Below are 15,388 nucleotides of genomic sequence, written 5' to 3'. Positions count from 1 at the left end.
TCTAAATAGTTCTGTACTTCAAATGTCCTAGAATTTTCTTGGAAAATTTTCACAGGGAGTGGGGTGATGAGAGTGGTGGTGGTGATGTTTGTGGTAGTAGTAGAAGAGCGAGGGCTGGACTTGCATCCTAACACCCACTCATTGTGTGATTATGTTCAAAATTGTCAACCTCTCTAAGATTACCTTAATTACAAAATAAGGCACTATTATTTGAATTACTTTGTATGATAGGACTTTTGTGAGGAAAGCACTTTATAAATGAGTTATAGAAAAGAAAAAAAACTTACAGGAAATATTCCAGCAACAGCACCCAAAAGCAAGAGGGCATGGTGATGCGTTTGAGGCATCTCTGAAACCCGCACACACTGAACTAACAACTCTACGTTGAACTTTTCTTCATCAAGAATACCTATTGTGGGAGGAGATAAAAGTTTTAAATGAATCAACAGATAAATGTATCTTCAAAATAAGTTACAGCTCCATCCTTAAAATGTTGTACATACCTCTAGGGATCTTAGAACCATCTGGAGACAGTTTTTGGCAGATATTGAGAAGACAGCTAAGAATTAGCTGCTTGGTATATTCCAGATTTCCCTGCTCCGGAGGCAAGGTTTCAAGACACCTTCAGATTGCAGTTCAAGAAATGAGGAATAAAAAAGTTATATATTTTTGTTGTTAATGTCCATTGAAATGACAGATCATAACAGGTTTCATAAAAATAAAACAGAAATGACTAAAATAGCAAATTTAGCACTTTCAGCATGATGCCAAATTTTAATGCTTAGTTCTCTCTAAACTCTTCCAAGGAGTTTAATGACAAATTGCTACTCTTATCATACTGCAAAGAAAGTAAGAGCAGGTAGAAGCTCCATCTATCTAGTCTTGAGATGGAAATGTAGGAGATGCACTATGATGATATATTTAAGTTTCAAAAACTATCCACTCCAGAGCCTATATCCAGGAGAATAGAAACAGTTATACCAAACTATAATTCCCTAATACTCAACTCTGAAGTAAACTATACCTTTTATGCTCAGGTAATAAGGTCCAAAGAAGTGACAGACACACACTCTAAGTGTATTTAATAGAACACCTAATGGAAAGTAGAATGGATTGTGTTCAATGACCATTCACTTAATTCAAAACTAAGATAAAATTCAAACTTTCGGGGTGGGGGAGTGGGGGTGTGTGTGTGTGTTTCTTACCAAGGGCTTCCCAACACCACCCATTTGGATATATTCTACTTTTTATTCTTCAATTATTTTATTTGCACAAAATAGTATAAGCAATACAAGTTGAAGCCTCATATTCTATTAGGAAGCAAGTTAGAACAAGAAAATAACGACAATTTTCAGGTAGATGTTAGAATTCTGCTAATTATCTACAAGTAATTAAAGAGTGGTTTACCTAGAGAGCAAATTAAAGAGACATGGCACTAATAACTGAGGACTTTTGAGTTTCTTTTTGTGCTGTAGTAATTCTAAGATGAGGGTCACTCTCTGCCAGGAAGCATTGCCAAGATCCTGTACAGGTTCTGAATCTTGTTGTTTTCTGCAATAGGATTAAAAAAAGTATTCTTATAAGAAAAAGGAGGATAAGGAAACATTATTAATATTTTAGTTAAGAAGCGATCATAAAAGCCACAAATAGCTAGAATAAGAGAAACTTCATTTAGTGGGGGGAAATGGTTATATAAAAATTATCTGACACTCTCTGTCTCATCTCTCTCATACACACATAATAAGAACTGAAAATCACCAATATGAAAAACTCCTCAAAATGACTAGGAAGAGGAAAAGAAATTAAAATATTCCTGAGGATTTGATGACAAAAAGCAGTTTCAGTAAATTCTAAAGGGTTGTATGAAGATAAGGGCATTTCTACACTGCTGTTAGAAACACTAACCAATCTGAAAAGTATTATGGAATTATATGGAAAATTTCTCTGAACCTAAATTTCTTTTTTTCTTTTTCTTTAAGTCCTTACCGGGTTTTAGAATCAATATTATGTATTGGTTCCAGGGCAAAAGAATGGTAGGAGCTAGTGGTAAGAGGGTTAAATGACTTGCACAGGGTCATACAGCTAGGAAGTGTCTGAGGCCAGATTTTGAACCTAAATTTCATACCCTCTGACCCAGGATATGTTCCAAACTGGTCAAATTCAAAAAGGTCAAATACATACAAAAATACTCATTGTAGTAACTTTTTGTGGGGAAAAAAAGATAAAGCAAATACTGGTATCAATTGACTAGAAGGGCTGAACAAATTATGGTATATAAATAATGGAATATTAATGCAGTGTAACAGAGGATTTTACTGATATAGTGGAGATTTTTAAGCAAAATCAGAATGTGTGCAATTACCACAATAAGAGGCAGCAAATTTTGATTAATTTTAATGACTAAGCTAATTTTCTCTTCTTAGTTAAAAAAAAGGTGGGGAGTGAATAGAAGGGATTATTGGCACCATATGTAGTCTATGCTGCCAGACAGTTATTGTGTTGGTTGGCTGTCTTGTTTTAAGTTATTTTCCTTTGTTATGAGAGTGAGTTCAATGGAAGAGGAGAAGGTGTATTAGAAAAAGATTGCAATGTAAAAACAAAGAGCATCAATAAAACTCTTATCTTATTCTATCTATAGATAGAAAAGGTAGGTAATGTACCAAAAAGATTTTTCTTAACAAGTTCATAGTTCTTACTTCTGTTGCATTTTTTGCCTTCTTGTTTGCTGAATTGTACCCAGGGACTTGGCTTTCTCTGGTGGTTCTAGTTCTAGTCGGATTTGTTCAGCATCAACAGAAATCTGAAATTAGGTTAAATTAAGAATTACTAATAATTTCTATATTTAGGATAAATAAGTACAGTGAATATATATATTAAAATCCAAAATAATTAGTTGTGTTTAATCGCTTTCATTCATTCACCAATTTCAAAATAAGGAAAAATAACTATCAAGGTATTTTGAATTTAAATTAGACTAAACTGACCTGTCCTGCTTAAAGGAAAATTCTTTTCTTATTTAAAGGGATTAAAGCTATTCAAAAAGCAAAATAGTGGGGCAGCTGGGTAGCTCAGTGGAGTGAGAGTCAGGCCTAGAGACAGGAGGTCCTAGGTTCAAACCTGGCCTCAGCCACTTCCCAGCTGTGTGACCCTGGGCAAGTCACTTGACCCCCATTGCCCACCCTTACCAATCTTCCACCTATGAGACAATACACCAAAGTACAAGGGTTTATTTAAAGAAAAAAAAAAAAAAAAAAAGCAAAATAGTAAGTGACAAGTTCTTTATCGTAAGAGTCCAAATCATGTGCTGTTTATCTCATTTGGGGAACTTATGAAATATGGGTAAGCATAAGAGTTTGCAAAATTGCAAAGATAGAGTAACCATACTGATAGGTTTAATTCACTCAGTTAATTAACACCTAAGAGTGGGAGGACATGGTAAGCATTTAAACTTTTGCTAAAGATCTTCCCTGGTGCCAATCCACTTGGCAGGTAGAGAAAATGTTTTGGACTAATATTACTTTCTAATTTATATGCCTTAAACCATCCTAATTTAAGCTTCATGTGACACATACTGAGACACACAGAAGTTCAACTTAATAGTAATAAAACAAATGACAGTATAATATGTACATTGTGTGTATGTGTGTGTGACAACAAAACTCATCATAAAACATACGGTGTCAAAGATTACCTATCTGTATCATATTCATATAGTTTCTTTCATAGTGTCAGCAAAATTCATAAAGCAAATTCATACTATTCCTTTGATGCTAACAGTATTACTGCTAATAAAATTTAAAGCTCACATTTTAGTGATTTCTTTGATTGTTAATGACCTTTCCCGAACAAAATAGATAGTTCAGATATTACGAAACTCTTCAGATACTTCCAAAGAAACTTAAGTTACCCTCCCCAAAAGAAATCAAAAAGGAAAAGGACCCATATATACAAAAATGTTAAGAATAGATCTTTTTGTAGTGTCAAAAGTGGAAACCAAGAGACTGTCTCCCAACTGGGGAAAGACTGAACAAAAACAGTATGTAAATGTGATTGGAAAACTACTGTGCCCTAAGAAATGATGGACAGTTTCAGAGAAACCTGGGAAGATTTAAATTTACTATTAAAAAGTAAAGTAAGCAGAACCTGAAGAATTTATTCAACAAATAACAATATGTAAAGAAAAACCTGAAAAAAAAACTTGTATTAATTATGTGGACTAAAGTAAAGGGAACAGGAAAACAATTTGTACAATAACAACATTATAAAGACAAACATTTGATCAATGGAATTAACAACCAAATTTCCAGAGGCCTCATGATGAAACATGATATGTAATGATAAAATCTGATAGGTGATGACTGAGATATATATTTTGTACAGGGCTAAAGTGGATATTTCTTTTCTTTAACAATGCACATTTGTTACAAGGTTTTTCTTTTGGGGGAATTGAAAGGAAGAAGAGGATTTTCTTTAATTGGAGAAAAAAGAAAACTCAAGTTACTCATAAGTCTGGCTAAATAATCTGAAAAATGTTTAGCCTTTTCTAATATGTTCCTTAAACAATTCTAATACTAGGAGGCAGAGGAGTGATTATTTCCACATTTTACATCTCCCTATAAACTTGCAGACTAAAACTAAGCAACAGTATTTCAGACCAATTTCCTGATTTTTGCACATTGAGATACCCACTTTCTCTCCAATTTGCTTGTGTCACTTAATTCTATTTCCATCTTTATTTCTTACATATCTCTAGGCAATTAACAATTACATTCTTTTTTTTTTAAACCCCTGCTTTCTGACTTATTATAAATTCTAAGGTGGAAGATCAGCAAGAGGGGCAATTGGGGTTAAGTGACTTGCCTTGGGTTATACAGGTAGGAAGTATATGAGGTCATATTTGAACCCAGGTCCTCCACACTCCAAGCCTAGCACTCTATCCACTGTACTACTGAGCTGCTCTAACAATTATTCAATAATCATCTATAGCATCATTGAACATGTTCTCAATTCCATCATTCCTGTCATCTTATTAGCCCGTTCAGTGTCATAATGTCCTCCCAGGTCAACTGCAAACCACTAATCACTACTTTTGGTATGCAATGCTACATACAATCTATTATGTATTACTTAATAGAAGTCTTATTCAGATTAAATACTCCCAACTGGTTAAACCATAAGTAACAGAAAGTAATTAGAAAGGCCTACATTTCATGTTTCCGTAGATACTAACATTTCTGTGTCTCCTAAAATTTTTCATTATAGCTGTCATTTTGCAAACAAACAAAAAAAATTAAGAAAAATCACAATACGAGAAAAGACTAAGATAAGGAAAATAAGACGTCTAAGCAAAAAAATTTAAAATGAAGAATGCTCAAAAATGTTCCAAACCACAACAGTTAACACTAAGTAATAAGGCTCTAAAAAGACCATAACTTACCGCTTTAAAAACACTGCTAACAGTCTGTGCACAGAGTGGATTTTTGCAATTCAAAAGTAAATCAAACAGCATTCCCAAAAGCTTCTGCTGAACTTTCTCATTTGATATAGCAGCAAAGAAAGGTTTTGTAATCTAAAAGTAAAAAGAATCACATGAAAACAAATTCTTCTAAAGTCCCCGTATGTAGCTTTGTCCTATTTTTAAAAAAATTATGTACAGTCTCTTCTGTGTCTTAAACTTCATCTTGAGTTAAAATGCAACTCTTGCCAATAGCATAACTGCAGTATTACCAACAATTCAAGGATCTATACTTTTTTCAGGATGAATATTTCTCCTTCCACTGGCATAAAGTATAACTTCTCTACAACTTAATATCAAGTCTTCAACAATCAACCTGTTTAGAAACTTCTCCAAACTAAGTGAGGCTGGTACTAGAACTGTTCATCCCAGAGATTATACTTGAAGCATTTCTAGCTCAGATGAGCTTGTTGCCAGAGCTTTTGTTTCCTTTTTTTGTTGTCCTTTAAGAATTCAGAGACAACTCCATATTAGGATGAGGCATTAGAGAAGGACTTTAATAGACAATTATAAAGTTTTTCAAATTAAGTGAAGTCTTAACTCTGTATGTTTCCCAAGAACTTGTCCATCACAATAATCGCTAAATAAAAACCATTCCATATTTTAAAACACTTAATACCATTCAAAAACTTCATGAGTTCAGTTATTTGGTACATACCATTTACCATCTAATTCCTGAAACTGCAAATGCATTGTTCTCCAATTCTAGGAGTGATAAAGAGAAAGCAAACTTACAATCTAGATTCAATTGGAAAAAAAACCAACCTTTCCAAGTGCAATGATCTGGAATGTTGGCATCCCTTTGAAGATTTCCTTTGTTGTCTGCACAGCTTTTATGAATATATCTAAACTTTGTGGGTCCTTGTGTAAAAGGGAAGCTGAATGCTCATTGTACTTCCCAAGGGCAAGGTGCAAAGTGATAACTTCATCCTTCAGTATTGTAGAGGGTTCCTTTAGGATTTTCTCCAGCAACTGATCGATTGTGGGCAACAGCTGAGAAAGCACCATCTAAAAATTGGGAAAAGCTATTAACTTCAACTGACATACACTTCTACTTGTTACACAAGAACATGATCAATTATGAGAAAAATTTGATATGTGAAGTAGCCCAGAAGATCCCAGAGAGGTGGTAGGATCTTCAAAAATAGAAAACAGAAAGAACTAAAGAGTTTTGAGAGAACTTGAAAACTCTGGTTGGAACATATCTAATTTGATTTATACTTCATCTATCTGCTCAAAATTGTAAGACTGAAATAACAGTAAAAGATAGTTTTAACCTGATATTAATATCAGTATGTAATTCTCTTTGTTGCCTCTATATTTCCATTTAAAACTAATAGTGAAGGTCTTATTGCTACTATAATAGTAATAATAATGTATATTTATAAAATGCTTAAAGGCTGGCATAGCCATTTTCCTCATAATACCATGAGATTGATAGTCCAAGTATTATCACCAAAACAAGACTGGAAATTAAAGTTATTTGCCCAGAGTCAAACAGCTAGTAAATGTTTGAGGCAGAACTTAAAATCAAGGTGTCCAGATTCCACATCTGATATCCACTACTATTACCATTTTCAGGCAAATTTGCCATTCTTTACAACATTATAACTTATATAAACATTTATAACTTTATAAATTGGAAGACACACAGGGCAGGATTTTCATTGGAAAAAAATGGTTATAAAATCTCAAATGGAAGTTCTACCAATACTCATATTGCATTTTGATTAAATATACAAATATACATATAGACACATATGTAGACATATCCAGGCATACACATAACATCTCCAATAAGCAGGAATAATATGCTTAAAACAATCCTGCCTGCCCTTATTCCCCCACCAAAATTCAATCTTTCATTTCTCTGTATTCAATATCCCATTCTTGTTACCCTCACCATGCTAATTAATAAAATTTACTCCTTATACATCAATTATCACAGTATTTTGGACACTCCAGATTTAAAATGTATTTCTCATTAAAATATACACACCTCACTATTGACCTCCTGAAGAATTTTCATCAAATTTTTTGCAATATAGGATGGACAACTATGTACACAATATAGGAGATGTTTTAAAGCTTCAGACAATTTCTGGTGAGATTTCGGCATTTTTCCTATTTGTAGATCCTCAAATAAACTATTCAAATCCTAGAACATCAGAAAGTAAAACACAAAAAGTTTATAGAGATTCTTTAAATGGTAGCAGTACTAATTTCTAAAAACAACTAATCAAATGACAATCTAACATTATTTCACTAATAATTTGTCATTTTTTGTGTTTAGTTGCTCATAGGTGATACTTTTGACTAATTAGACATTACAAACATTCTGTCAAAGAGCAAAGACCAGTCTTTGATTTATTCAGGGGAAAATGCTTTCAACAATATTTCAATAGTTACAATAGTGTTTCAAAAATTCATTTTCCCATTGATTTGATAGCTCAACTCTTAAAAAACATTTTTAATGGGTTTCTAATAATGCTTTTTGGGTGCTTCTTTAAAGTTCCAAATATATTTCCCCATTTCTTCACATTAAGAAGATTGTACTTTCTATTTCATATATATATGTTTATATATATGAAGCAACTCCATCAAATTTCTTAGGAAAGAGGATGAAAATCACTGATATAGATGCCAGTTAACAGGACAGAGGAATAGGCTTGACTTCATAAATGTTGATGTAACCATTATTTAGCTACCTAGCTAGCAATTGCTAATGGGAAGAATTACCTGTGCTACATAAGTAGCATCTGAAATAATTTCTTCTTCTTTTTGGACTAGATGCTGTATTATTGGATGAAAGGGAGACTCTACATCATGTAGGGTCTGGAGGCACAGAATGGCAGCTCTTCGTACTTCTCTTATAGGACTTCCCAAATTTATAAGTAGACATGTCACCACTGAAGGAAAAAAAATTATATTAGGCATGTATAAACACCAAACTTGGGGCAGAAAAAATTCAATTTATACCCTTCCCTTCTTTTATGTATATTCCTTTTAACTGCCCTAACAATGACAAAGTTATGGAGCACTATAAGAATCATTTCCCTATGTAAGGATGTACACAGTTTAATCTTATTGAATACCTTTCAATTTCTCTTTCTTATTTAATTTTTTCTGCTTCTTTTGAGTCTTGTATTTGAAAGTCAAATTTTCCATGCAGCTCTGGTCTTTACATCAGGAATGCTTGAAAGCCCTCTATTTCATTGAATATTTTTTCCTCTGAAGAATTATGCTATTTTGCTGAGTAACTGATTTTTGGTTGAAATCTCAACCAAAGCTCAGTGATGGCAAACCTATGGCATGGGTGCCAATGATGGAACTTAAGAGTGCTCTCTGGGGGTACTTGGCCACCCTCCCTCCCATCCCCATGCCCAAGATTGTTACTAGAAAGATAGTGGGACTCAGGCGGAGCTGATTCCCACTCCCTCTCCACTGATGATATTTTTTCCCATCCCCAGTCCTTTTGCCAAGCAGTCCAAGAGGAGTGCATAGGACTGTGATGGCAAACCTATGACGTGTTGGCACTGACATATATAGCCATTTTTTAATTACATGCAGCCATATACAGAGAAGTATGGGGCTGCATGCCAAGGAGGAAACATTTGCTGTAGTGTAGTGTAGACACTGTGCACTATAGATGACAATTCTACCTATATTAATTACCTATTTTGGTATTAAATACAGTTGTATATTATAATTATACATTTTTGTTATTTAAACTATAAATGTCATGAAATTATGTTTTTTTTCCTTGAAGTGACACACCACCCAAGTTATGTTCATTTTTTTGGGCAAATTTTGACATACCAAGCTCAAAAGGTTGCCCATTACTGGCATAGGAGGTAAGGTGGGTAGCTCACAGCTGGCAGATCTGAAGGGGAACAGAGCACTAGGACTACTCCCCTCCCCCTCTCTACAATTCACTAAGGACATTCCTCACTTCCCCCACTCCTTCATCCAGAAGCTCAATGGGAGGACTTTCTCCCTACCCTGTGTATACTCTGCATATGTGTGTGGGTACAGCACAAGGTCTTGGGGGTAGGGGTGGTGGAAATTTGGCTATATTCTTGGAAGTTATCATTTTGTATCTCTTTCAGAAGGTGATTGGTGAATATTTTCCATTTCTATTTTGTCCTTTAGTTCTAGAATATCAGGGCAGTTTTCCTTGATTTCTTGAAAGATGATGTTCATGTTTTTGGTTTATTATCATGGCTTTCAGGTAGGCCAATAATTCTTAAATGATCTCTTCTGGATTTATTTTCCAAGTCAGTTGTTTTTCCCATGAGATATTTCACATTTTCTTCTATTTTTCTACTTTTTTTTTCATTCTTTTGATTTTAATTGTTTCTTGATGCTTCATGGAGCCATTAGCTTCCTACCAGCCAAATTCTAATTTTAAGACACAGTTTTCTTGAGTGAGCTTTTGTACCTCCTTTTCCATTTAGCTAATTCTGCTTTGTAAAGTTCTTTTCCTCAGTGAATTTTTGTACCTCTTTCCAAAGAACCAATTCTGTCTTTCAGGAAGTTTTTCTTTTCAGTGCAATTTGTGTATCTTTTTCCATCTAGCTAATTCTGCTTTTTAAGATGTTCTTCTTTTCTTTTGATTTTTGTGCCTCTTTTACCAATTTGCCTACTCTGTTTTTTAAGGTAATTTCTTCACTATTTTTTTGTGTCTCCTTAACCAAACTTGACTCTTTTTTTAATAATTTTCCTGTATTATTCTCATTTCTTTTCCCACTTTTTATTATATCGCCTTTATTTGAGCTTTAGAATCCTTTTTGCACTCCTTCATTCTTTTTGGACTTGAGAGCAATTTATATTTTTCTTGGAGGCTTCAGTCAGCATTATTGACTTTGTCGCCTTTTTCTGAGTTTGGGTCTACCCTTGTCACCAAAATAACTTTATATGTTGAGTTTCTTTTTTTTATTATTTGCTCATTTTCCTGCCTTTTCCGTTTCTTTTAGTTTAAAAAACTGTTAAAAGTTGGGGCTCTCAAACTGTGGTGAAGGGAACACTGTTTTAAGCTTCAGGTTCTTCCAAGGTGGTATGATGTAAGGAGAGGTGTGTTTAATATTCTCCAGCCCTGTCCTCTGGTCTGGGGATAATCAAAACACTCTTTTACCCTTTGGAACTGTGACCAGGGTTCCCCTGTTTCCTTGTAGCTACAAGTTCTAGGGTATGTTGGTGTTCTTCCTCATCCTGTGACTGCATTCTATACTGAGATCTGGTTCTGAGTATGGGCAATGGGACAAGTCTTGCACCCAGAGCCAGCAAAAGGACCCCTATAATCTCCTTCTGAACCACCCAACCTCCTTTACCCCCTGTGGCTGAGTTGGGGAAACTTTGGTTGCTGCTTCAATTGTGCCCAACTGTTGCCTTGGTGGGGGCCTGGTGTGCTGCACTCCAATTCTACCATAGTGCACTAAATCCCTCATGCCAGCTTTCTAAGTTATTTTGGATTAAAAAATTACTTTACCTTTTTTTTGGTTGGGTTATGCTGCTCCAGAATTCATTTTGAAGCATTGTATCATTGCTTTTTGGAGGGTAATTTAGTAGAAATCTGATGGGTTCTTGAGCCTTCTTTGCCATCTTGGCACTGTTACCCCCATATCCACCCCTCACTGATTTTCTCTGGCAAAGGTATTGCAGTGGTTTGCCATTTTCTTCTCTAGCTCATTTTAGAGATAAGGAAACTGAGGCAACAGGGTTCGGTTACTTGTCTGGGGTCACACAGTATCTGTGGCCAGAACTGAACTCAGGAAGATAAGTCTTCCTGATCTCGGGCCCACTATCCTATAAATTGCACATAATATACTTAGTATTTGCCCTCAAAGAACTTCCATGAAAATATGGAATGAAGGGGAGATACGACATGTACAAAATGTGCACAGAACAAAATGAAAGAGAATGGAATAAAAAATTTGAAAAGGGCTAATTAATAAAGGCTTCATGGAAGAGGCAGTATCTAAGCTAAGGTGATGCATCCAAACAAGAGGCTAAGGTATATTTCTTACCCTCTAAAGTTTATTAGACCTGTCATAGCTAAGACTCTAGCCATATGCTCCTATACCCTTCTAAAGAAGGCAATGTCTAAGCCTTTCTACATCAGGTTAATTTATGAAACCTCATAAGAGAGTTCCCACTTATTCTGACTTCTAAACTTCTAAAGTTACTAATTTTCTTCAAATAAGTTAGTTCCCAATACAAACGAGGCCATACTAAACAACTGACAAAACAATGACAATTTATCTTTATCTTTTTTCTTTCCTTTTATAAAAATCACTATCTTTTTTTGAAGGAATTTCTCAACATATTTTGTTTCTATATTATTATTCAGGAAGGTTATTTTTTAAAGTTTTGAAGTGATTCTCTGTCCCCACCACTTGGTTCTAGTCTTGTCCAAGAACTGGAGTGGGGGAGAGAGGAATGGTTGGTGAGAACCTAAGGCCCAGTTAAAGCAGTAGCAAGTATGCAAGATATTATAAATACACTTTTGTATAAATTTGAAACTTAATGATCTCCAACAGCACCAATAACTTAAAGAAATTAGAGAATGGAAAAAATCATGGTTATAAAAAAATTACAATTATAATACCTGGAGAAGATGTGGATGCCAGGTATTTTTTCTTCTGTGCATCCTGGCCTGACAGCATCGCACGTCCTATGTAAAGAGCTTGAGTCTGTAGTACTGTTTTTACAGTATAGTTCAAAGGATTTGAAATGCTATAGTTATAGGTCCATAAAAGTGAGAAGAACTTGAATAATTCGAAAACATCTTCTAAATGTACCTATTTAAAACAAAAGTTAAGAATCATTTTCCTTTAAATTACTAGCTAACATACTCCTAAGTATAATTTTCAATGCAGCACAGTATGTACTGGGAAACAGATGTGTTAGCAAAAATATACTTTTTAAAAATTTCCTGTGTTTAAGCAGAGCTGTAATTTCTGAATTATGGTACAAATAAAATTCAAAATAAAAAACCAGGTTATTAGCTAAATGCCTTTTCCTGAAAAATAGATATTGCAACATGAAATGGCTAGAATTGTGGAAGGCAATTAAACCATACTACTTTCTGTTTTCCATACTATAGGATGACTTGACACAGGTTTTCTCAATAACTAGCATAAAGCAGAACAATAAAATACCTTTAAGAAAAGTCTCATCAGAACTCTGAAGTGAAGGGCATCAGCACCATCAATAATAACCTCAAATATCTGAATCAGTAAGTGCAGATAGTCTCGGCTATCTTCTTTCATATGTTCAGGATTCCACCACTTATCTAAAGGGCATGGAAAAATGTAAGATAATGAAAATAAATAATCCACAAATCTAGTAACATATAGCAAACCTGCAGTGGTTAAACACAAAAATTTTTCACCCTAGATAAAGAACAACTTCCAATTATAACACAAAATAATTAGCAATTCTAATATTTCCTAATAGGTTTCTAGGACAATTCTATCTAAAAATCTTCACAATGATTTACCTTTAAGAAATGATTTAGGAGGCTTCAATACTTGAATAAAGTTTTTCAATGAAAACACAAGCATAACTGCATCTTCCTCAGCAATCATCTGACCTCTGTTGAGCTTTTCTACATACTGAATCCATATCTTCACTGGGATTCCTTTGTCTAACAGTTCAGAATGACATTCAAAAGGAATTTTCTGAATTGGAAAAAAAAGGGGGGGAAATTCAGTATAATCTTAAATGTAAATTAAAGAACAAAAAATATCTTTTTTTTTCTTACATTCTTGAGTCATTATTTAAATGTTGGGACACGGAAAGTAGTGAAGTCAGGGTTTCCTAATTTTTCTAGAAATGACACTAGGAAAAGAAACTGTTTTTCTACTTGAGTCCAGCATTTTATTTGAATAAGGAAATAGTGATTAGAAAATGTTTTTTTAAAAAAAAGGAACACTTTTCTACATGAAGTAAAAATAATAGGATTCCTCAAGGATTTAAGTTCATTCAATATATTTAAAAATTTAAATGCAAGAAAGAATGTAGAGTCAAAGCTCTATATGAATGCAATACCAACATTTTTTGGGCAATGAAACAATAGCTCAAGGTGATGTTACCTCTAGAAAGTTATGGCAGGAAAATGACAGCTAAGAATCTAAAGATATGTGGAGAAAATGTGGACTCAGACTATTCATTCTGACCTTGGAAAAAGACAGATTGTTCCTTAAAAATATTGGCCTAATGTAAACTATGGAATGGGAAGAAGAGGTTAGTGGGGAAAGAGATAAGACCCCCCACCCCAAAAATAAAGAAAAAAGAAAAACATCAAAAAGGGTACTGGGGGAAAAATAGAAAATATTTTCCATATATAAAAATTGGATTTATCCATACTATGTGAAATGCTATGTAAAGAAATAAAAGATATTAAGAAAAACTCTTGGGTTATAGATCTGTGATGGGTAATGGCAAAGATAATTTAGGATGCAATGTCTCTCTTTTGCAACATTAGATGACCAAGCATACTATTTATTGCTACCTCCAGATTTATTTGTCTAGGATCATCACTAAATGACATTTCTTTTTTTTTTTTTTTGAGAAATATTATTAATGACCATGTAGTCTACATCAATCTTCTACTCATGCTTTTTGTCTTCATCTACAGACCCTGAGGTTGTTCTCCCAACTTTCTCCAACCTTTAAGGTCCTACCTTAAAGCTTTCTCTCCATAGCCTCCCCTCCAGATCATTAGCCCAGCAACTTCATATTCAGCTTCACAATATGATCAAATATTAGGCTCTACTATCTCATTTGAAATTCCATTTGGATCACAATCTCATACACTTCTACCTTCTCTCACTCTTGGATTTACCCTACCTTTGGTTTTCACCCTTAAAAATCCATTCCTATCCTCCCAATTTATCTCTTTACTTTGACACCCCCCCCCCCATTTTATCTCAATGATAAAGACATGTTAACACTTCATTAGCTACTGCTCCTGGATCCTTTGTGCCCTCAGACCTGAGAAAACTGTCCTTAAAACACACACAATCCAGTTTCTCTAGGCCTACTCCATAGCTGGTGAACAACAGGGGAAAAACAAATTCAACTTAGCTTGACTTATTACAGTATGCTATATAACCTCAGCTGTGCCCTTGTTTTTGTTGAACAATCTTGTTCCCCTATTTCCAACTGAAATTATTCCCTACATTTTCATCTCTATGTCTTTATTCACTCAGATTCCTATAACTAGATTGCTCTTCTTTTACTTAATGAATTCCTACTCATCCATTAAAGGCAAACTCATGGACCATATCTCCCTCCATAAAGTTTTCCATAATGCTTCTATTCAGAATTCACAAAGCACTTTGTATTTACTTTTAAAATACATTGTAACATACTTTTAAAAAAATCATAATTACTTATGTATCACATTGGGTAGGTGATACAAAGGATAGAATGCCAGGCCTAAGTTTTCAGATGAAGAAATCAAAGCTATCAATAAGCATATGAAAAATGTTCTAAATCATTCTTTTTTTCTTCATTTTTAAATTTAGATTATTTTTCCACGGTTACATGATTCATGATCCACCCCTTTCTCTCCCTCCTCCCGGAGCTGAGAAGCAATTCCACTGGGTCATACATGTAACACTGTTCAAAACCTATTACCATATTATTAAATCATTCTTAACTAGAGAAATACAAATTAAAACCACTCTGAGGAACCACCTCACACCTATCAGATTGGCCAATACAACAGTAAAGGAAAATGATAAATGTGGGAGGGGATGTGGCAAAATTGGGACACTACTGATACAACCATTCTGGAGGGCAATTTGGAAATATGACAAAAGGACTAAAGTAATCATATCCTTTGGTCCAGTAATATCACTACTA

At 34.2% G+C, this 15,388-nt stretch overlaps 1 protein-coding gene across 1 annotated transcript in view; it reads right to left on the bottom strand.

Annotated features, from left to right (window-relative positions):
* The window catches only part of HEATR1 (HEAT repeat containing 1), a 56,834-nt gene that overhangs the window by 19,346 nt on the left and 22,100 nt on the right, over positions 1–15,388 (bottom strand). The window contains exons 17-27 of the mRNA XM_044676944.1: positions 13,017–13,197; positions 12,676–12,809; positions 12,123–12,315; positions 8,255–8,424; positions 7,515–7,673; positions 6,281–6,523; positions 5,438–5,569; positions 2,697–2,800; positions 1,408–1,551; positions 504–622; positions 288–409 (exon numbers count right to left, since the gene is read on the bottom strand). Of these exons, the coding sequence (XP_044532879.1) occupies positions 288–409; positions 504–622; positions 1,408–1,551; positions 2,697–2,800; positions 5,438–5,569; positions 6,281–6,523; positions 7,515–7,673; positions 8,255–8,424; positions 12,123–12,315; positions 12,676–12,809; positions 13,017–13,197 (1,701 nt within the window). The remainder of the gene's footprint in view (positions 1–287; positions 410–503; positions 623–1,407; positions 1,552–2,696; positions 2,801–5,437; positions 5,570–6,280; positions 6,524–7,514; positions 7,674–8,254; positions 8,425–12,122; positions 12,316–12,675; positions 12,810–13,016; positions 13,198–15,388) is intronic.

This window comes from Gracilinanus agilis, chromosome 4, assembly GCF_016433145.1.
Source record: "Gracilinanus agilis isolate LMUSP501 chromosome 4, AgileGrace, whole genome shotgun sequence".
NCBI lineage: Eukaryota > Metazoa > Chordata > Mammalia > Didelphimorphia > Didelphidae > Gracilinanus > Gracilinanus agilis.
This window is presented reverse-complemented; position numbering and strand designations above follow the sequence as displayed.